Source organism: Pelophylax lessonae (genome assembly GCF_965119305.1).
Source record: "Pelophylax lessonae genome assembly, chromosome: 4".
NCBI lineage: Eukaryota > Metazoa > Chordata > Amphibia > Anura > Ranidae > Pelophylax > Pelophylax lessonae.
This window is the reverse complement of record NC_138771.1, coordinates 654742455-654766072: the sequence shown is the minus strand read 5'-3', so window position 1 is coordinate 654766072 and position 23618 is coordinate 654742455. Positions and strand designations below refer to the sequence as shown.

Here is a 23618-nt window from a genome sequence, read left to right as displayed (position 1 = left end):
AATTCCTCTCAAAAACCTGCACTGAGAGGGATGATGGTATAGTACTGGGAGCCACAGGTACGTGCACCCAATCTGCTAGCAGTACACCACCTGTTGATTTGACCAGCAGGTAAATTTTGCTACCCCAGTTGCTGAACCGTAAAAAAAAAAAAATACTGTCCCAGCCATCCACTCGCTCAGCGTCCAAATGCTAGCTTGGCCAAATTGCTAGCACTACAATTGCTGCCTTTTCATCTGGTAGACTCTGCCCTCTTTCATGAATTTGTGGAATGTGCTGTACCTCAGTGGCAGGTTCCAAAAAGAAATTTCTTTGCACGTAAGGCCATTCCAGCTCTGTACCATTATTTGGAAGGTGATGTTTTGGCCTCACTGGACAGAGCAGTCAGTAGGAAAGTTCACATTACTGCTGACTGTTGGTCCAGCAGGCATGGTCGGGGACATTACATTTCCTTCACGGCGCACTGGGTAACTCTGCTGGCAGCTGGGAAGGATGCAGGACAGGGTTCAGTGCTGGCGCTTGTTCCGCCACCACGTCTCCAAAAAGCTGGGGGTTATTCTGACACATCTGTCTGCTCCACCCCTTCCTCTTCTTCTTCTATGACCTTTTCTGCTGAATTGTCCTCTGAACCAGCAGTGCTCCCTAAGTGTTCAAGGGCTATACAAGAAATCAGGCTAAAAGATGTCATACAGTGCTTCAATTGGTCTGTCTAGGGACAGGAGCCAAACCAGGCCAGAGATTCTGTCAGCTCTGCAGGAGCAGGCTCAGAGGTGGTTGACGTCATGGCAGCTTGAGCCAGAAATGGTTGTATGCGACAATGGCACCAACCTTCTCTTCGCCCTCCGACAGGGACACTTGACACATTTTCAATGCTTGACATGTCTTGAAATTGGTGGTGCAGCATTTCTTCAACAGGTACCCAGGCTTACAAGATCTTCTGAGACAGGCCAGAAAAGTCTGTGGCCATTTCTGGTGATCCTACAATGCCAGTGCTCGGCTAGCTGACATTCAATGGGAATTCAACCTGCCCACCAACTGCCTTATTTGTGGCATGCCCACCAGGTGGAACTCAACTTTGGCAATGCTGCAGCGGTTGCACACGCAGCAGAGGGCCATCAATGGGTACCTGTGTGAGTATGGCACAAGGACAGGCTCAGGGGAGCTTGGCTTCTTTTCGTCACGCCAATGGCTGCTGATAAAGGATGCATGCACTGTCCTGTCACCATTTTAGGAGGCCACAAGAATTTAATCTCATGCTTCCTCAAACTTACGCTGCATGTGCAAGGAGAGGGACCATTACTGGTTGGCAACCCTTCTTGATCCACGTTACAAGGGTATAAAGTTGCAGAGCTCATCCTGCCTTCATGGAAGGAGCAGAGGATGAAAAATCTTGAGGACACCTTGAAGAAAAATTTGTGTAACACCTTTCCAGACACTGGCAGGTTACCATTTCCTGGACAACGTGTTTCTGAGGCTTTGTTCGATCAAAGGAGGAGCGGTGGAGAAGGCGGCTGGCTGAACGATGCCTTTCACTGGGTCTTGAGGATAGACCACTGGCCAGAACCTGCTCAATTTGCAATTGAGCTACTGGCCTGTCCTGCTTCCAGCGTGCTTTCTGAATAGACATTCAGTGCTGGTGGAGGTTTGGGGATGGATAAAAGAGTGTGTCTGTCCACAGACTCTGTTGACATTTATCAAAATAAATCAGTCCTGGATCAACAGCAGCTATTAGACCCCTGATGCTGATGTAACTGATTGAATTTGCTAGGGATCTGGGATCCCTTAAAGACTGCCTATGCTGCCTATCCTATTCCTAAATCTTGATTATGTTAGCTTCGACAATGTTTTTGGTTTACAGCACTACCAACACCCAAGGCCAATTTTTTCTGCACCTGTTTTACAGGTGCATGCAATTTAAATTTTTGTTCTTAATTTTTAAACAGCAGGGGCCATTCCTGTGCCCAGCAAGAGTAACTGTGAGGGGTTATAGTGTTCAGGCACCACCAACACCCAAGGCCCAATTTTTCCTGCACCTATATGACAGGTGTATGTAATTCCAATTTTGTTTCTAATTTCAAATTTTTAACAGCAGGGCCCGTTCCTGCGCCCAGCAAGAGTAACTGTGAGGGGGTTACAGTGTTCAGGTACCACCAACACCCAAGGCCCAATTTCTCTGCACATATATGACAGGTGTATGTATTTTCAATTTTTGTTTCTAATTTTTAACAGCAGGGCCCCTTCCTGTGTCCAGCAAGATTAACTGTGAGAAGTTACAGTGTTCAGGCACCACTAGGGATAGGTGAACGGTTTAGGTCGAGCATATGTTTGGCCTAAACATCGACCATTCAGGTACTTGCCTAACACCTGAACTTTTTTGGCACTTAGCGGAATGTTTGCCTGTCGAGCGCACAGTCAATATGTCAGGAAGAGGGGTCAGGCTTGAAGACCAGTTGCTATAGCAGTGGAAGCTCACACAGGAACCAACAGGATAGGAACATAGGCAGGTCACCCTAGCAGATGAAGCAGGCTCGTCTGAGGTGCGGAATCTAAGTACTAACTGGTGTTCACCAGAGCTACTGGTCCTGGTCCAGTAGCAGATATAGCAGGTAGGGATCAAGCAGAAGCGTAGTCGAGGAGCAAGCCAAATGTCGGTAACGAATGGTAGCGAAGATACGGATGGCAGCTAGAGAGACAAGCAAGATATTGGCTGGTGAAGGCACAATATTCTGGCAACCAGGAAGTGCAGAGACATGGCTTAAATCAGGAAGTTCATATGGTATGGATTTCAGGGGAACCCTACCCGGAGTGCCTGGTATGGACCGAGTGGGACCCTATGCCATTTTTTTTATCTGTATTGCCGGGAGCCAACAATAGATTACAGCAAGTTTAAATTACATTTTTTCCTTTAGAAACATCAGTATTGCTGCAGCAGCCTCTATACATGGTACAAAAGCCCAACTTTACAGGCACATCAAGGGGACCCCCCCCCCCAGGCACGATATTTAAAGGAATTTTTCATTTTTATTGTTTTACTTTACATTTACACTACACTTTTACTGCATCATTAAAACCACTGCTCCTTTAAAAAAATTGAATTTTTGTAAAATCTTACCGTAAAATTCCTTTCTCTGAGTCCTCCGACAGTCGCCGCCCACTCATACAGTGATCACCAATGGGTATTGACTTTCGCTCCGCAGGAGTAGCTAGGTATAAGACTTGTTAGTAACAAAAGCTTTAAGCATAGACACACCCATGGGGGCTGTCCCACTGGTCAATACCCCCCGTGCATTAAGCCATCACAACTCAGTTTGGTAGCATAGCAGTAAGTGTACCAGAAAACCCAAAAAAAGAGGGGCGGGGGCGGCGACTGTCTGAGGACTCAGAGAAAGGAATTTTACTGTAAGATTTTACAAAAATTCAGTTTTCTCTTAAGTCCTCCGACAGTCGCCGCCCACTCATACAGTCGTCACCAATGGGACGTCCCAAAGCAGTGAAGACATGAGGGGTGGGAGACGCAACCGTAGAAAAGGCAACGCAGTACCCACATCAGAGAAAGGAACCTTACATACGCAGTAAGGGAACCTTCTGGGCAACGGAAAAGGCTCAACAGGAGCAACAGCCCAGGAAAGCAAATAACCCAGGGGATAAACAACCCCAACAGCCAGGGACCCACAAAACAACAAGGGTCCCCTATGGCACTGCCGCACTGAGAACTTTGTGGCCAAAGGAGGCATCAGCCGATGCCAGAACATCCACCTTATAGAATTTGGAAAAGGTGTGCACCGACGATCAAGTCGCAGCCTTGCACACCTGGGCCACCGAGGCCTGATGCCGGTAGGCCCAGGACGTACTCAATGATCTGGTAGAGTGTGCCTTAACAGGGAATGGTGGAACCCGTTCCTTCAAAGCATAGGCCTTTACAATGGTCTGTCTGATCCATTTGGCAATGGTCGCTGCAGACGCAGCCATGCCCTTTCCGAGGTCCCTCAGGAAGGACAAAGAGGGAATCCGATTTCCGAAAGGATTCAGTGGACGACAGGTAAACCCTGATCGCCCTGACAACATCCAAGGAATGCAATGCAACCTCCTTAGGATGCTTCAGCTTTGCACAGAGCGAAGGCAAAACAATGTCCTCGTTAAGGTGAAAGTCAGAGACCACCTTAGGGAGAAAAGACGAATGAGGTCGCAAGACCACCTTGTCCTTGTGAACCACCAAGTAGGGAGAGCGGCAAGACAACGCCGCCAGCTCCGACACTCTGCAAGCAGAAGTGATCGCCACCAGAAAGGCAACCTTCTTAGACAGCAGAGGAAACGATATCTCCCGGATGTTTTCAAAGGGAGCACGTTGCAACACGGACAGAACCAAGTTCAAGTCCCATGGAGGTAAAGGCTCCCTCCGAGGAGGGGCCAAATGTCACACGCCTTGAATGAAGGTGCGAATTAAGGAATGAGACGCCACAGGGCGCTGAAAAAGAACAGCCAGTGCAGATACCTGGCACTGGTTCACACCAGTCTGAAGGAAAGCCAACACTCTCATTCACCCGAGTATGAGCGAGGAGAGAACCCCCTGGACTCACACCAGGCAAAATAGCCTTTACAGGTGCGGTAATAAATCTTACCAGACAAGGCTTTCCTAGCCCCGATTAAAGTAGGAATGACCTCTGGGGAGAGACCCCTGTCTCTCAGGACCTGGCTTTCAACAGCCATGCCGTTAAAGCCAGCGACTGTAAAGCAGTATGGAAGATCGGTCCCTGAGACAGTAGATCTTCCCGAAGTGGTAGCCACCAAGGAGGCTCGACCACTAGGTGAACGATGTCCGCATACCAGGACCAGCGTGGCCAGTCTGGTGCCACCAGAATCACCAAGTTCGGTTCCGAGGCCAGCCTGCGAAGGAACCTGGACAACAACTGAATTGGAGGAAAGGCATACATCAGACGATACTGATGCCAAGGGGCCACCAACGCATCTGAGGCGTCCGCCCCGAGGATCGCGCGTTCTTGCCACGAACCTTTCCACCTTGTGGTTTAGCTGAGACGCGAACAGATCTACATCTGGGGATCCCCACTTCGCACACAGCATTTGGAAGACCTCCGGGTGTAGATACCATTCCCCCTGGTCCAGGGTCTGGCGGCTCAGATAGTCAGCCTGCCAATTCTCCACACCCGAAATATGAACTGCCGATATTGCCGGGACATGAGTCTCGGCCCAAGACAGAATGCCGGTCACCTCTCGGGCCGCCTGGGCACTCCTGGTGCCCCCTTGGTGGTTGATGTAAGCCACCACGGTAGCATTGTCCGTCTGTACCCGAACAGGACGGCCCCGAAGACGATCCGACCACTGGAGGAGACAGAGCTTGATCGCTCTTAATTCCAAATGCCCTGGGCAGACAGGTTGCCCAGGACTCCACCCCAGACCGACAGACTGGCATCCGTGGTAATCACTGTCCACAGTAACGGACGGAAGGATTTTCCTTCTGACACAGCCGGGGACTGAAGCCACCACAGAAGATCCCTTCTGGTCTGGCGACTCAACGAGACCCTCAGATCCAAGGACTGAGGAAGTCTGTCCCACCTGGCCAGAATATCCGCTTGGAGAGATCGAGTGTGAAACTGAGCAAACGGGATCGATTCGAAGGCTGATACCATCAACCCCAGGCACCGCATACAGGTCCTGAGCGACGAGGACTGGTTGTCCTTGAGGGACCTGACCTCGTTTTGAAGGGTCCGGAGCTTGTCCTTCGGCAGAAAAACCTTCGCTTGAGCGGAGTCCAGAACCATTCCCAGATAGGGAAGGCGAACCGAAGGAGACAACGTCGACTTCTGAACATTGATGGTCCAACCGAACTCCTGAAGCGTCTGCACCGTAGTTGACAGAGCGCACGTCAGGCTCTGACTGGCACTCGATCTTAACAGGAGATCGTCCAGATATCCCAAGACCGCAATGCCCTGTGCCCTCAACAGGCCCAGAGCAGGCACTAGCACTTTGGTAAAGACCCTTGGAGCCGAAGCGAGACCGAAATGTAACGCTACAAACTGATAATGGTCCTCCGCAATGGCGAACCGGAGGTACCTCTGATGACCCTCGAAAACGGGGATGTGAAGGTACGCATCCTTCAGGTCGATAGAGGCCAGGAATTCCCCTGGACTCAGGGAGGCCACCACTGAGCGGAGGGATTCCATGTGGAACTTCCGAACGCGCACAAAGCGGTTCAGAGCTTTCAAGTCCAGGATAGGACGCACCTTGCCCTCCTTTCTGGGCACAGTGAACAGATTGGAGTAAAACCCCCGAAACCTGTCCCGATGAGGCACCGGGACAATCACCCCCTGAGCCAGGAGATCCTGCACCGCTTGATGCAGGTCCTATAAACGCCCTGGGGTCAACTGAAGATTTGAGGGAAAAAATCTGTCCACCGGCCTTCCCTTCAGGCAGAGGCGGGCTGAGCCGCCCGTACCGGCATGGCCGGACTTTTGCTTACCCGACCAGGGCTTCTTCTGGCCACTTAGGCCCTTGAAGGGTTTGCCCTTGAATTGTGACTTAAGGCACGAAAGGACCCCTGAGTGGGTCTAGAGGCGGAACCCCGCTTGCCGCGAAAGGACTTGTTCTTCGGATTCTGGGGCAGCAGAGTGCTTTTGCCCCCAGTGAATCCTTTCAGCAAGGTATCCAAAGCCTCGCCAAAAAGGCGAGACCCAGCATAAAGAAAGTCAGCCACTGTTTTCCGTGACGTCTGGTCAGCCGACCAGCTCTTCAGCCAGATCAGTCGACAGTTAAGCACCGCGACACTAGACAGGCGTGCAGCTAACGGGGCCTCATTCAAGGCCGCATCGCACAAAAACATGACCCCTTGATGAATTTGGTCCACCATTTCCAGTGTGGCAGGTGGAGCAGAGTCAGACACGAGAGTGCGTCTAAGCACCTTGGTCCAGTCCGCCACCGCCTGAGCCACCATGACAGAAGCGAAAATAGGTTTGAGCATAAAGCCCGCCACCGTATAGGCATGGCAGGCCAAAGACTCCAACCTTCTGTCCGTAGGATCCCAGAACACCGGGGTATCCTCAGTGGGAACCAAGGTAGCCTTGTTCAACACGGCCACAGCGTAATCCACCTGGGGAGCCACGCACCAGCGTGCATCCGTAGAAGGCGCAAAGGGGTAAAGCAGTTTAAACCTATTAGGCACAGTGAAGGGGCTTTTTAAACTGCGCCATTGTTCATTCACAGTGTGATGAAACTCAGCGGGGCAGGGAAAAACCTGCGCCGACTTGCGGGTCCTATGTGTCCCAAAAGAGGACATAATGGCCGGAGGAGTGGGCTCATCCTCCAAATATAGTGTTTCTTTTACAGAAGAAATCAACTAATCCATGAGAGCACGTTCTTCAGGCGACCCCGGGGGAGACACATTACCCCCTCCACCTCCGCCTCCCCCTCAGACCCCAGAGGGTCCAGGGACGAGCGAGACCCTGAAAAGGGCACGTCCGCCACAGCAGCCACGTCACCATCTGAATCAGAGGAGAGAGATAATCTGGGCTTTTTCCTAGCAGCACGTTCAGCCATCAGCACCTCCATTTTTGACACCAAAGACGCCACTACAGCGGCCAAATTAGGTATAAAGGGGGGTTCAGCAGAACTGGGGTCCCCCACCAAGGCTGGAGGGAATTTGCTGTGCTGAGAATCCATTGCCATAACAATGAGTAAAAAAGTACTGGCCCTTTAAAAACGCTGTGGATAGCGCAGCCCACCGCTATAATCACTGTGTACACAGACCCCCCAAAAAGGGACAAAACTGGGCAAGGAAGGATAGCACAGAGGGATATGGAAGAGATAGTCTGCAGAGCCCCACAGAGTGTTACCACACCGATCGCTGCTCCAGAGGAAAAGGAAGTGAGGTCACCAGAGGCTGATCTATATGCTGCAAGGCCCAGGGAAAATGGCTGTCCATAGAAGTGAATGGAAGGCTTCAGCAAGATGGCCGCCGACATGTGCTCGGAACGATCGTTCTGCCACACACAACAAGATGGCACCGGTTGGCGCAAAAAAACACTACATAGCAAGCTATTGTAAAGGCCCATAGTGAAGCCAGCATGCTGCCCACATCCAAAATGGCGGACCGCGCGGTTCTCAGCCGCAGTGGTCGCCTCACACATGTTTGCATCTCCCAAAACACTAGCAAGTGACACAGGAGAGGGGCCCCCACCCACACAGCGCTCAGCAGTGAATTTAACAGGACCCCCGCAGGAATTGCATCAGGGAGCCCCACAATGCACAAACGTGAGGGGAACACACAGCAACACAGGACTGCCGCCTCAGACAGAGGCCCCCACACAGAAAAGTACTTACCTGTACCGGATGGCGTGGGGTGCCTCCATTAACGGAAAGCCTCTGTCCTCAGATGATAGGGAATGCCGTCAGCCAGAAACACAGGACACTGCAGCACAGGGCCGCAGAAACGTCCAGTGAGGTAGCCACCTCACAGGCTGCATCCCTGCTGTGAGCATAGTGCCAGGGCGAACCATAGCCGAATGCTCGATGGCGGGCTGGGGATCCATCTGACCCTCTGCCCTGGAGAGCCAGGAAGGCCAGTCCGATTCCCAGCTCCACATGATCCATCTTCATCCAAAGATCCAACTAACTAAAGCTGACAAAATAACAGCTAGTAATGTAAAGTAATGTAAAGAAAAAAACTGACATAATAAAAATAAAAAAATAAAAAGAAAAGATTAGAAGGCTGAGACTGGAGCCCCAGCACAGGGAAGCCTAACTACTCCTGACGCTAGGCAGAGACAAACTGAGTTGGGATGGCTTAATGCAGGGGTGGGGTATTGACCAGTGGGACAGCCCCCATGGGTGTGTCTATGCTAAAAGCTTCTGTTACTAACAAGTCTTATGCCTAGCTACTCCTGCGGAGCGGAAGTCAATACCCATTGGTGACGACTGTATGAGTGGGTGGCGACTGTCGGAGGACGTAAGAGAAACGATCATTTAAAAATTTTTTTTTGTATTGATGCATGTCCCTCAGGGCAGTACCCGGGTCCCCACACACATTTAATAGCAATACCTTGCATATAAGCCTTTAAAAAGAGGACTTTTGATTTATCATGTTCTTTTCCCATAGACTTTAATAGGGTTTGAATGTTTGCTAGAACTTTTCCCCTGTTTAAGATGTTCTGGTGCAAACCAAACCGTCCGCGGGGGTGTTCATCCCATCACATTTTGTTACTATTTCATTCAGAGATTCAGATGCTTTCAAATTTCTGGGGGGTGAGAGCAGTTTGCTCTTCTTCCTGTCTCCCCTTGTCATGTACATATCACATGACCCGAGATGGGAAGGAGAAACTGCCGTGCCGTGCTGAGACTGATCTGTCAGCACACATTAAGGGGGCGCAATGTACCATCTTCACACCGGGCACTGCATGACCTTGTTCCAGCACTGGGGGGGGAGCTATAATTTTTTCAACCCCCTTCCTGACCAGACCATTTTTTAGATACTCGGCACTGCATTACTTTAACTAACATTTGCGCGGTCGTGCAACGCTGTACCCAAATAAAATTGATGTCTTTTTTTTCCCCACAAATAGAGCTTTCTTTCGGTGGTGTTTGATCACCTCTGCGGTCTTTATTTTTTGCACTATAAACAAAAAAATTGCCAAAAAAAAAAAAAACAATGTTTTTTTATCTGCTATAAAACATTACAAATATAAAAAATATAAAAATGTCTTCAGTTTAGGCCAATATGTATTCCGCTACATATTTTTGGTAAAAAAAAAAAAAAATCACAATAAATGTGTATTGATTGATTCGTTTTTGCGGTTACAATCTATGGGATAGATTTATGGACTTTTTTAAAAATATTTTTTACTAGTAACGATCAGCGATTTTTAGCGGGACTGCGACATTGCAGCGGACAAATCTAAGTGACACTTTTTGAGGACCAGTGACACCAATACAGTGATCAATGCTAAAAAAAACAAGCACTGTCACTGTACTAATGACACTGGCAGGAACGAGGTTTATTATCAGGGGCGATCAAAGGGTTTAATGTGTTCCCTATGAGTGCTTTCTAACTGTGGGGGATGTGCTTTCACTAAAGGAAAACAGAGATCTGTGTTCCCGCTTAGCAGAAACACCAGATCTCCATTTTCCTCTCTGGCAGAACAGCGGGCTGCCTTGTTTACATAGACAGACCGCAATTTTGCCTCTCTCCAAACGATCGCTGGACCCGCTGATTGGCTCCTGCTGTGTCCAATCACAGCAGGAGCTGGACTCCGGTGGTGTGCACACGTGCCTCAGAGCTGATAGAGGAAATCACGTATAGAGAAGTGATTTTGCACTTAAGGGCCGCTCTGCCGCAGTAAATGTAGGTAGGGAGATCCTTAAGCAGTTAAAGGACCAATCAGCATAAGATATCGATGAGTGTGGGATAAAAGATGTTCTCATTGCTGATTATCAGTGACAGTGATCAGGAGAACTCTACCTTCCTCTTCCCTTCAGGCACAAGTCATATCTGTACAATCTAACAATGTGTCCCCACCGCATTCTTCTCACTGACAGCAACTTCCTCCTCCAATGTGTCCCACCTTCCTTCATATATATGTATTGTGTATGTGATCCCAGCATAGGGATCAACTCAGCATTCCCCGCAGTGCAGAGTATTTCAGGAGATGAGAGTTATAGAGGAAGGAGCAGAGTCCTCCAGCAGAGCAGAGTATTTCAGGAGAGGAGAGTTATAGAGGAAGGAGCAGAGTCCTCCAGCAGAGCAGAGTTATAGAGGAAGGAGCAGAGTCCTCCAGCAGTGCAGAGTATTTCAGGAGAGGAGAATTATAGAGGAAGGAGCAGAGTCCTCCAGCAGTGCAGAGTATTTCAGGAGAGGAGAGTTATAGAGGAAGGAGCAGAGTCCTCCAGCAGTGCAGAGTATTTCAGGAGAGGAGAGTTCTAGATGAAGGAGAAGAGTCCTCCAGCAGTGCAGAGTATTTCAGGAGAAGAGAGTTAAAGATGAAGGAGCAGAGTCCTCCAGCAGTGCAGAGTATTTCAGGAGAGGAGAGTCATAGAGGAAGGAGCAGAGTCATCCAGCAGTGCAGAGTATTTCAGGAGAGGAGAGTCATAGAGGAAGGAGCAGAGTCCTCCAGCAGAGCAGAGTATTTCAGGAGAGGAGAGTCATAGAGGAAGGGGCAGAGTCCTCCAGCAGTGCAGAGTATTTCAGGAGAGCAGGGTTAGAGAGGAAGGAGCAGAGTCCTCCAGCAGTGCAGAGTATTTCAGGAGAGGAGAGTTATAGAGGAAGGAGCAGAGTCCTCCAGCAGTGCAGAGTATTTCAGGAGAGTAGAGTTATAGAGGAAGGAGCAGAGTCCCCCAGCAGAGCAGAGTATTTCAGGAGAGGAGAGTTAAAGATGAAGGAGCAGAGTCCCCCAGCAGTGCAGAGTATTTCAGGAGAGGAGAGTTAAAGATGAAGGAGCAGAGTCCTCCAGCAGTGCAGAGTATTTCAGGAGAGGAGAGTCATAGAGGAAGGAGCAGAGTCCTCCAGAAGAGCAGAGTATTTCAGGAGAGGAGAGTTATAGAGGAGGAAGTGTTTAAGATAAAAATTCACTCACATCAATAGCCGGCCTCTATCTCCCTCAGTGTTCTCATCTCCTCACACACCACTTCCTGGCCACACTGTGATGACATCATGAAGCTCCACCCAGGTTTCATCATCACAGTGTGACCAGGAAGTGGTGTGTGAGGAGAAGAGAACACTGAGGGAGATGGGTTGCCCCCCCCCATATACAGACATCTCCCCCCATATACAGACATCTCCCCCCATATATACAGACATCTCCCCCCATATATACAGACATCTCCCCCCATATATACAGACATCTCCCCCCATATACAGACATCTCCCCCATATACAGACATCCCCCCCCATATATATACAGAGATTGCAGAAGAAGAAGCAGAAAAAACCTGGGAACAGACCTTCCCTGCAGAGCAGACACATGGGATGTAATGAGTTCCGTCCACTTCCTGTACTTCTCTGTACCATGTGACCAAACAGTCACATGGTCTGTGACATCACCAGGGTCCTTCTACTGGGCAGGAACTAGCCGCTACCGAGGGAGATGGGCTTACAGGTATATAAAATGTTATACTGTGTGTATACATAGGCATACGCAGCCTTTTGCATTAGGGTGTGCACCCCAAAGCTCAAACACACATGTGGGCGTGTATGTGAATATACTATATATATATATATATATATTTATACACACATACCCTTATAAATAAATGTGAACAAACATTTCAAAATGTATTAAAACATTTTTTAACACTATTCAATGTTAAAAAAAAATATTAAATAAAACACTTTATTTTTTTTTAATTAATCATTTAATTGTTTACACTAGTGGTTGAGGGGTAGTAAAACTCTGTGGTTAAACTGTTCTTTTACCGTCCCTCAATTGCTATCACCTTTTAGCTGTAGAGGCAATGGCTGGGCATGTTCACACGCAACAGCTGCAATTTTACCCCCCCCTGTTGCTTTCAGCAGGTGTTGCACCCACTGACTGTGACCCATTCAAGTGAATGGTGGCAATTTGCAAGCGCCCCACAACCATGTGCAGTGTGGAGTTCAATTGGTTGAAGCAGGTGGTGTTGAGTTGATACAATGCCTCCTCACCACCTCTTAAATGCTCTCTGAAGAGCGATCTGTTTGTGGATCACTCTTCAGAAAATAAAGCATTTGTGAATGAGGCCCTACAAAATTCCACACTGTCCACAGTGTCCCCCTCACATCCGAGTTCTCCTTTACATCAGAGTCTACAGCATTTCCCCTTACACCAGAGTCAATACACTGTAAGGGGGGGCACAAAAGGGATCTCTGTGGACTATGATGTAAGGGGGCCTCTGATGTGAGGGGGTCTCTGGTTACCACAGAGTTCACAGAGATCCCACTCACATCAGAGTTCCCATTTACCCCAGAGTCTGCAGAGTTCCCCTTTAAACCAGGGTGGCAGACAATAAGTATTTGTAAAAGGGGGGTCAGGTCAGGCAAAGCAGCCCCCTCACAGCACAGAGCCTTTTACTTAATATGACCAGCAGCACCCCCCCCCCCCAATATGTGTGACCTTTGTCCTCCCCTCCTTGGGACTACAAATCCCAGCATAGCAAGCTGGGTTCCCATTTCTCAGCTGATCCCCAGTGCCCCACATACAGTGTGACTTGAGCCCCGTGCACACGATAAGAAATTTGGAAGGGAAATTTCGTCCGACGACCGATCTGCCGATTTTCGGCTTGTTAGTATGGTGCTTTTCGACAGCCGACTCCGACTTTTCGGCTGACAAAATCCTGATTTGCAGGCATTAAAATTTTTGTCCTCCGTCAACACACGTCCGATTTTCGTCTCATTAGTATAGATTTTGACGGGGAAAAAATCTTATGAGCAAGACTAGGCATGCTCAGAGAAGAAAGAACACATAGAAAGCAATCCAACACATGACATCACTCCTGAAGTAGAATTCTGTCGTACGGGAAAATTTGTGTGCAGTCTAGAGCACATTCCAACCAACGGACACCACTCTGGACAAAAGACAGACGACCGATTGACGGAATGTGTACGGTTGGAATAGCATGTGTACGGGGGTTAAGAATGAGGACGCTCTCTATCCCTGCCTGCTGCAGTGCTGCACCGATCCTGCCACTGCCAGAGTCTGTGCCCCCACTCTCTCTTTACTAGTGACACATCCTGAGTACCGGGGGTCCCCCTTACCTCAGTTGGTTCTATTGTCTGCAGGGCGGATGCCGGGAGGTGGAGCAGAGAGGAGAAAGGTACATCCTCCTCCAATGCCTGGGGCATTCCTAGCAACCAATACTTTTGGCCCAGGGCAGCGGTGGGCTTTGGCAACCAGTGGCGGCCCTGTTGTGGCAGTGGGCAGGAACCTTAGAAGATAAAGAAACAGGGATCTGCCTCTATAGTTCCGGCTACCGCATCCCTGAAAGCAGGCGGCGGAGTGATATTCTTCTGTCAGGAATGCTGTAGCCGGAACTATAGAGGTAGCATCGGAAAATGCAGCCGCCTGCCTGCTTACTCCGCGGCCAGTGGGTGCACTCAGAAGAGGTACACAGCCAACTGAATAATAGTCCCACTCCCAGCACTGCAATTATCCATTAGCAGAGGTGCTGAAATGGAGGTCCCACACATTCTGCCAGCTAAAAAGCCCTGGGGTGGCCGGATCTGTGCCTGGGCATTAGGGTGTACCCAGGCACACCCGGCACACCCCGCGCACACACCTATGTGTATATATATATATTTTTTTTTTTAGAGAGGCAGCCCCGGGTCACTGTGTGTGTTAGCGATCTACGCCTGGTTTTCATTAAGACAAGCCTGCTGATTGCACACCTGTGGGCTGGGTTCATATTATTTCCAGGGTTAGCAATCAGGGCTCCCAATTGGAGACAGCTGCATCCTGGCAGACAGGAGGTCTGGCCCAGAAGTCAGGAGGACTCCAACTGATAGACACAAGGTCTTTGTATGGGAGTAAGGAGGGCTCCCATCTTCCCTGAGAGAGAGAAAGGTCGCAGTTGGCTTAGTGACGGTGTCTATAATGTTCATGTCCCTTTACCATGGGATCAGCAGACTTTTTCTGCTGACATTCTCTGCTCTGTCTCCCTCACTCCGCCTTTCACACTTTGTCCACTGCTGCTTGTTGTCCACTCCAGAGCCTTCCCTCCATTCCTGGGTCTCGCCCCCTCCCTCTCCAGTCATCTTCTCTATGGAGATCCCTATCACAGGTCTCCTCAGTATTTCCATGGATCCTTCTGCTGCCGGTGGGAGCGCTCTGCTCTGGGTGCCGGAAACCTTCTGTGCTCCCCCTGTTCTGAGTTTATTGTCTCCCAGTTCTGTTTATTTTCACTCTCTGCTCATTTATTTGGTGATTTTATATCGGGTTCATGTCTGGTTTTGGACTTGTCTCTTCATCTCTATCTCTGTGGTGTTGCAGATTCCTCTCAGAGCCTCCCTTGTACTTTTTCCTGTACATTGAACTGTTCAACATGTTCTTATATTCCAGCCCTGATCCAGCTTCGGCGGCCATCTTACTCAGGTCACATGATGCTCAGTCATGTCTTTTTCTTGTCTCTGGCACTTGCCATTAGTGTCTGGGTTTGGCTCTATCCTTCATTTATGACCATTTTGTATGGACTACTTTGGTGGTGTTTTTCTGTGCTTTCAATTTGGACATTTGCTATCCTTTTTTTTTTTTTTTTTGCTAGAATTTTGACCTTTGCGCTTGATGATGTCATCACATGTGGGTGGTGATTATGGGAGGGGTTTTTTTTAGGTTATATATGTTGTTTTGTGTCATTTTACTGCTGTACTGAGGAAGACGAGCTTCTGTCTCATTGAAACATCAAAATAAAACCTCATCACTGAGTGTTCACCTTTCCTGACCCATGAGTGCCGCCTTATCTTTTGGATTATATGAGCTTTATTGTTTGCTGAGCACCCAGGACCATTTTATCTCAGATATGTGTGCAGTGACAGCTACTGGAGTATATATAATGTATACAGTGTATACAGTATAGTATGTATGTTATCAGGATGACACAATGGTGGCAGCAGGTTGTAGAACAGTCTGTGTTGGAGCTGAAAGTGTTGGCAGAGGTGGCAATCTATTCATTGGTATTAAGGGGAGGTGACTGAAAGTTTCTACTTATCTGACCCTAATTCATTTTTGACATCAACCTGTAGATGTGTTTACAATGTCATCATACCATGCTCACCCTTAGAAAGGACACCGGGGGATGGGCATGACAGCATTTGGATGGCAAATTGGGCCTCGTCTGGATACTTGTCCAGTCTGGAGACCCCCCCCCCCAAATAAAAAACAGCATGCTTTATAAACTGAGTGTCATGGATGCACCCTTTACATTTTTATAATGAAGGTTTTATATAAATGAAAACAAATACATGGATCAGATTAAAACATTATAAAAGCGTTTTATTATGGAACCATAAACAATTGTATTTCCTATAAATCATGAAATCAGGACTGGAGATTTGGTTGGGGTATCTTTGGGCTCATCCAAGCCAAATATTCACCAATTCCAAAAAAGCAATAGCCATACTCAGATTTCCAATCTAACAACCAACTTTATTGATACAACGCCATCTGCACAAACTCCTCCCTCTGATTTGTTTGTTCCCAATGGAACTTAGTTGAAGACACTAGGGATGATCGAACGGTTTGGGTCGACCATCGGTTCGACCCGAACATTGACTGTTCGAAATTCGGCCGAATTCCGAAATTTTTGCGGAAAAAGTTCGGAATTCAGCAACCAGAACTGACCAAAATGCAATGGGACAGGAACTGGGCTTTAAAAGCCTGTGATTGGACCAGAAACATCAGTAAAAGCCAATTGAGGGGGCAGGAGGATGCTAGGAATGTGATTGGAGTGACTAGGGGGTCCAGAGGCCAATCAGTAGTGAATACGCCCCCCAGTATATAACATAGCTCCGCCAAATCGCTAGCACTGTAATACAGGGGCTGTGGAAGAGTGGAAGCAGTTCTGTTACTCCTGCTGCAAAAGTGTCATTTAGCAATTATTAGTGTGAGGAAAGGGATATCTAGTATAGTTAGGGTACTATATACCACTATAGTTAGATTCAAAAATCTAGTTTCTGTAGGGAAAGTGTTAAGTGTCAGGGTGACCGTAATGTAGTTTAGGGTGAACTGAGTCTGACTGCTATGCCAGGGTGACAGAACTCATCCATGTCAGGGTGACCGCCATAAGAAAAAGATTGTTTGTCTTAGAATTGCAGTAGAGCAGGGAAGTGGCTCCGCTCCTTTCACACCTAGGCGTTTATTGGGCTTTTTTGTGGACATCTTTGGAGGCAGGCATGACATCTGAACTTCTGTGTAGGGGTATATACACACACACACACACACACACATATATGTATATATACACATACACACATATAGGTGTGAAAGGAGCGAAATCCTATCCATGCCCTAATTAAATAATTTGCGTGGATAGGGTTCCGCTCCTTTCACACCTATATGTGTGTATGTGTACATATATATATATATATATATATATATATATATATATGTATGTGTGTGTGTGTATACCCCTATACAGAAGTTCAGATTCATGCCTGCCTCCAAAGACGCCCAATAAACGCCTGCAAGAAAAACGCCCAGGTGTGTTGTTGCAGGCGTTTATTGGGCATTTTTTGGGTGTCTATTGAGGCAGGCATAACATCTGAACTTCTGTATAGGGGTATATATATATACACACACAAATATGTATATATACACATACACACAAATAGGTGAAATAGGAGCGGAGCCACATCCCTGCAAATAATTTCATTAGCGCATGGATGGGGTTCCGCTACTTTCACACCTATATATGTGTATATATACACATATATGTGTGTGTGTGTATATACCCCTACACAGAAGTTCAGATGTCATGCCTGCCTCCAAAGACGCCCAATAAACGCCTGAAACAAAAACTCCCAAATGTGAAAATAGCGGAGCCACATCCCTGCTCTACTGTAATTCTAAGACAAACAATCTTTTTTTTTTCTGGTTCTGGACATGCTACTGAGCTGAAACTTCACAGGTACACTTTTTAGACACCCCAGACACTAAATCTAAAGAAATCTCTTTTTTTTTTCAATAATTTTTTCAATAATTGGCTCTCTATCAAAAACGACAATTTTTAAGAACTTTTTTTGGGTGATTAATAGTCCCTGGGGCATGACCCAGAACCCTAGGCACTTTTTAGGGGCATTTATTGGGTTTTAGGGCTTCAAAATGGTGTTTTTTCATTACCGAAGTTCGGGTCCCATTGATTTCAATGGGGTTCTGGAATCCGGACCCGAACTTTCGGTAAGTTCGGGTGTTCTGGTCGAACCAAACTTTTCAAAACTTCAATCATCCCTAGTACACACTAGAGGTGTGGTTGTTCCTTCCTTGGAGTTGGTGAATGTATTCTGTTGTTGAACCTTTTCATTATATAATGATTATGTTCAGGTCTAATTAGAAAATATAAAACATTTTTTAATCCCAGGTACATATAAAATATTGAATATGAATATTTCACATTTGCCAAGTGCAGACAGCAGGTGGTGCTATTGGGTCAGTTTTCCAGCACTAACCTCCAGTTACTGACTTATGTGCTGTGAAGTCTGTAATTTGATCTCCTGCTATTCAGGCCACACTGAGCTGGATGAGTCAGAGGAAGGACACGCCCACCTCCCTGCCTCTAGTTCATACAGATTCGTGTGGAGGATCAGTGAGAGAAAGACAACCCAAAAGTCAGCAGCTGCTGCTGGTCTGTCTGATGGGGAAGCCCAGAATTTCCAGTGACACCCTGTCATGGAAGCTCCCTGTCATCAATGGAAATATTTTTACCAGTATATATACAAGTTATAGAAAAAAAGTGACATAAAAGATTATTTATAAATCAGTAAATATTCCCAACACCTTTCTTATAAAAATGACCCGAACATATTATTGTTCTTTTTAAGCATTTTGTATTTCAGTAAAATGAAAATAAAAAATATCACAAGAGAATCCCATGCTAAAACTTTAAAGGAAACTTGTACTTAGGGAACTATGGAGAAGACAAAGCTGGACCCCTTCTGAAAATGCTGTTTGCCTGGCTGTCTCTGGTTTTGTCTCAGTACTTTGAGACACTGACCTGGAACAATCCTACACATCAAGAAATCCAAGTTCGTTCAAAACCACCAATCTGAATACTTGTTCTGGTCAATTACCTAGAGTGTATGGAAGCCAATGAATCAGCATGACAGCCAGGGAACCAGTATTTTTGAAGAAGTAGTTGTCAAGTGTTGCTGCTATACTTCCTCCCTACATGTCCCCTATAATACAATTGTGTAGGATGCAGACAGGTGTGTGATGATATATTAGCAGTATGTGTCTCCTTTTTATGTCCTGTAAATCCTGGGGAAGGGGAGAGCTCTATGCTGCTCTGTACAGACACACACCGGGTTATACCGCTCCTCTTCCTCTGCCCCCCAACCTGCTCTATTGTCACCCTTCACCCCTCTGCAGACCCTCTCCCCTCCCCCGATCTCCATGAGTCCTTCCAGTACAGATGGAGCTCATCACCCACCACCATCTACCAGACCTCACTTCTATCCTTCCCAGTCCCCTCCCCCCAGATGGGGTCATGTAACCTCTCCTAGATGTACAAAGGATGCAGTGTGGTCACAGTGATGGGATAGGATGTGGTCACCTCTCCTCTATTTCCTCCTCCTATTCCATGTACACTGGGGAGTGGTGTCGGTGTCACTGTTAGAAGCAATGAAATGTAGGTCACTGTACAGCGTGTTCTTCTTCAGCCACCTTCCTCGGCTTCCCCACCGATCTGTGAGTGTGATATTCTTTATAAACTCCTCACATATTATGTAGAACACATGAGACCGGAGAACATGCTGCACCGCAACCTCCATCTCAGTGCTGCCAACACCACTCCTCATTGTACATGGAATAGGAGGCGGAAAGAGAGAAGAGGTGACCACATCCTATCCCATCACTGTGACCACACTGCATCCTCCAAATCTGATCATTGCTGCCACCCAACACTGAGAGACCACATGTGGGGGAGGGGCAGAGGGGAGGGGAATGAATAAATGTTCTCAATCTCTTGGAAAATTAAAGGAAAGCTAATGTCAGATGGACTGACATTCAAATCACAATATCTAGTTTTAGTTACTGTCCAATGGCAATAACTCCAGTAGTTCTTTAGTTTTTCCAGCCAATCACAGTGATCTGTGAGGGAGAAATCCTATTAACTGATCTTTCAAATAATCCCCCCCCCCTCTGTGATGGGATATCACCAGTCTCTGAACAGAGTACTCACATCTCCCGATTCCCCCCACAGATCTTTATACAACCTCTCCCTACACATATCCCAGCATGGAGGGGTTCAGTAAAAGTGGTGATCAAGGTGTGGAGGAGTCGGATCGGGTCACACAGATCATAAAAAGTGATCCACCCAGCCTCATAGTCCAGATATATCCTGACTCTGTTACTGGAGATATTGGGGGGTAAGGGAATCTCTTTACTGTCATGTACCACCGCATACTGATTACCATTCCTGTACAATCCCCAGGACTCCCCACCAATCTGATCCCCCAACATCCACTTCCCAGTAATGTCTCCCTAAGGAGAAACTCTGACTGCTTATCACCTGAAGACAATTCTGAAATCTCACCAGTGTTTATGGGTAATTCTGGTATACATCTGGCTTGGATACAATTTTCCTGTCATCTGAAATGTGTAATTTATTATTAGCTGTGTTTACATCCAGTAATATGTCTGCAGGTTCCTGTAGATAGAAGTATACATTTACCCCTGCTATTATAGCAGATAAATCTGTGTGTAAGACCCCGGCCATATCCAGACCCCCTCCATCATGGAGGAGCTTCTCATGTCTCTCTCTGTCCTCATTATCTCCATCCTCAGTATCACACAAGTCACCTGTGTCTGATTCCTGTAAGACAGTCAGTGGATCCGTCATGATACACAGCTCCTCAATGTGACGCATTTTCCTGGACAGCTCCTCCTTCTTTATTTCCAGATCCCGGATGGAGATGGAGATCCGCTCTACTGGCTCGGAGATCTCCCTCAGGGCTCTCTTCTCCAGTTCTTCCAGACGTCTCCTGAGATCTCTTAACAGGGCAGTGACTCTTTTGGTGTCACCAGCTGCTTTGTCTTCTACTTTCCTCCTGTGCTTCTTCAGACTCTGGACTCTTTCCTCCATGTTAGTTTTCTTTGTCATAAGTTTCTGAAGAATGTTCCTCAGTGTCTCCTTCTTCTTCTCAGAAGTCTTATCCAACATCTCCATCTGGTGTCCTCGATGTTCTCCAGCCAAACTGCAGGACTCACAGATACAGGTATCATCCTCAGTGCAGTAATACTCCAGGATCCTCTTATGGACTGAGCATTTCCTGCTCTCCATGGGCAGGCTGGGGTCAGTTAAGATGTGTTTTCGGGACTTTTTGTGGACTCTCAGGTGTTTATCACATAGAGAATCCTCACAGTGTAGACAGGATCTAACAGCAGGCACAGGAGAGTCCACACAGTAAGTACAGAAGACCCTGGACTCCTGATTTGGCTGAGCAGACAGGAAGTTCTCCACTATGTTACGCAGTGTTATGTTCCTGTGTAGTGCAGGCCAATATTGAAACTTCTCTCGGCACTCAGGACAGAAATATCTTCCAGACCCATCCTGTGTATCCAGCACACGACCAATACAGAGCCGGCAGAAGTTGTGTCCACATCTCAGCATTACAGGATCTGTATAAATGTTCAGACAAACGGAACATTTCAGCTCAGCTCTCGGATCAACAGACGCCATCGCTGACAGGAGAAGAGAAACTAAACTGAAAAACTCTCTGGCAGTTGTGTGAGTCACATCCTCCTACCCTGGACAAGATTGAACTGTGATTTGTACTATATTTATAGGTTTAGTTAGATTAACGTGTAATAAAGAAATAAAGGAATGCAAATACTCAGGCATGCAACACTGTACCCAAATACATTTTTAGCTTTTTGTTGAGACAGATAGAGCTTTTTTTGTTGGTGTTAAATCGCCACTGGTTTTTTTATTCTTTGCTAAATAAATGAAAATATTTGAACATTCTGAAAAAACACACATTTTTCTTAGTTTCTGTTTTAAAATTTTGCAAATAAATATTTTTTTCATAAATTTAGACCAAAACATATCCTGCTACATTTCTTTGACCCAAAATCAGTGTATATTATTTAGTCTGTGTTAAAGTTATGGAGTCTGCAAACTATGGTATAGATATTTAAAAATTGATCAATCCTGATGTACTGATCGCCTATCTCCTAATCAGTCCCTCGAAATCAGGGACAGTTGGAAGCTACAGTATACAAACCCCTACCAAAAAAAAAAAAAAAAAAAAACATGAGGTCTCCCAGGAAATCCATACCCCATGCAAAATAAACATAGGAATCCCCCTAATATTCCATACCAACTCTTATCCCCAATATACAGACAGTAAAAGGAGGAGGATGCCCATCTTGAACCATATCAAGCAACATGCTCTCAGCTGGGGTGGGGGGGGGGTACCTTTCCTTGGGGAACTTCCCATGGCAACACACCTTGTCCATATTTTAATGGAGACAAAGGCCTCTTCCCTACAGCTCTGGACCAGTGGTTGTGTGGGTTCGCAGATGGGGGGCATGTTGGAATCTGTAAGTCCACTTAGATACTGGCCAACTCACATGAATAAGTATGGGATACATAGTACCTCTACTTAATTTCACAAAATAAAGACACCCAAACATTTGACAAGCTCTTTATTAAAAAAATAAAACTCCCCCCAAAAAGTTGTAAATCCATCATTAATTATGTTATCCAGTGATGCAGCTCCACGTAAATCACAATTCTCCTATCCCAAAGGACCTGTAGCAGAGTGTCCCAAGAGAGTTTATATATCTCCCAGGCTCCTCTCATACATATTAAGGGATCTTCAAACCAGAATCCAGTTTGGGTCTTGGTCCTCTACCCCAGGCCAATTTATTCTCACCTGGGCCAGACAGTCAGTGCTCTCAGCCTGGGAATCAGACATGTCCTGTCTGTGAGGGCAAGAGGTTGGTGAAAACTTACAAGCTGTATTTGTGGAAACTGACAAGCTGTAGGTTTGCTCAGCCTGGGAGTTAGGGCCTGTATTTTGTAAAGTGAGTGCTGAGACACAGCTAGTTTTTTTTTTCCTGTTTCTTTTCTTAGACATTGTATAGCACCTGTATATAGACTTGTAAATATCACAAACACTGCACTGTTTGGTCACTACCTTCGTGGAATTGGCATCTGTGCCTGAGAGACTGTTAATCCCATGGAGCTTTATAGCTGCTACCTGTTCCCCAGCTTACATATGATAGAGGCCTGCAGGCAGCTGTAGTAAGTTGCTACTTAAAGGGCCAGAACCTGGAGTGACTAAACATGGAGGAAATCCTCAAATGGTTGGTGTTATCTAACTCTGCACAACAGCAAGCAATGCATTAAGATAAAAAACCTTCTGCCTTTACAACAACTTTAAAGAGTGGGGAACAAGCAACACACAAAATCCTACAGCCGTTATGGTATGCTCTCCCACTATGGATGGCCAGGAAGAGCTGAAGCCGTTACAACCAAGCCATCCATCTATAAAGACCTCAGACAGTAAGGCAGATGGAAACAAGATTTACATGGGCTTTGACTTGACCCTAGTGATGCCATTGGTCAAGGTAATTAAGGGGCATTAACATGGGTAGAGCCTGTAGAGTCCCCTGCAAAGCAAAAATAAGTTCTTTAGGCACCTCAAGAGAAAGCCTTCTAATTTCCCGTTCCTAACGTAACTAAGACATAATTTTGGATAAGTGGAGCAAGGCCACAAAAAAGACCTCCCTTCGAAACAAGATAGCCAAGCTCTATCTATTCAAGGATAAGGATGTGACCAATCTAGAGGCTGTCTCTCTAGTTGTTGATGCCTGGATGAGCTTAGCAAGAATGTCATTCCTTCTTTGGAAGATGTAGTAGATGGCCTGTAAGCCCGCCTTGGCTCTCATGGCCATGATTAAAGTGATGGAAATATGGAAGGAGAATATGG

At 46.8% G+C, this 23618-nt stretch overlaps 1 protein-coding gene across 1 annotated transcript in view; it reads right to left on the bottom strand.

The window, feature by feature from the left end:
* The window catches only part of LOC309553046 (uncharacterized protein), a gene marked incomplete at both ends in the record, with an annotated part of 81118 nt that overhangs the window by 22444 nt on the left and 35056 nt on the right, over positions 1-23618 (bottom strand). Inside the window, one exon of the mRNA XM_082253945.1 lies at positions 20746-21056. Coding sequence (XP_082110071.1) covers positions 20746-21056 — 311 coding nt within the window. The remainder of the gene's footprint in view (positions 1-20745; positions 21057-23618) is intronic.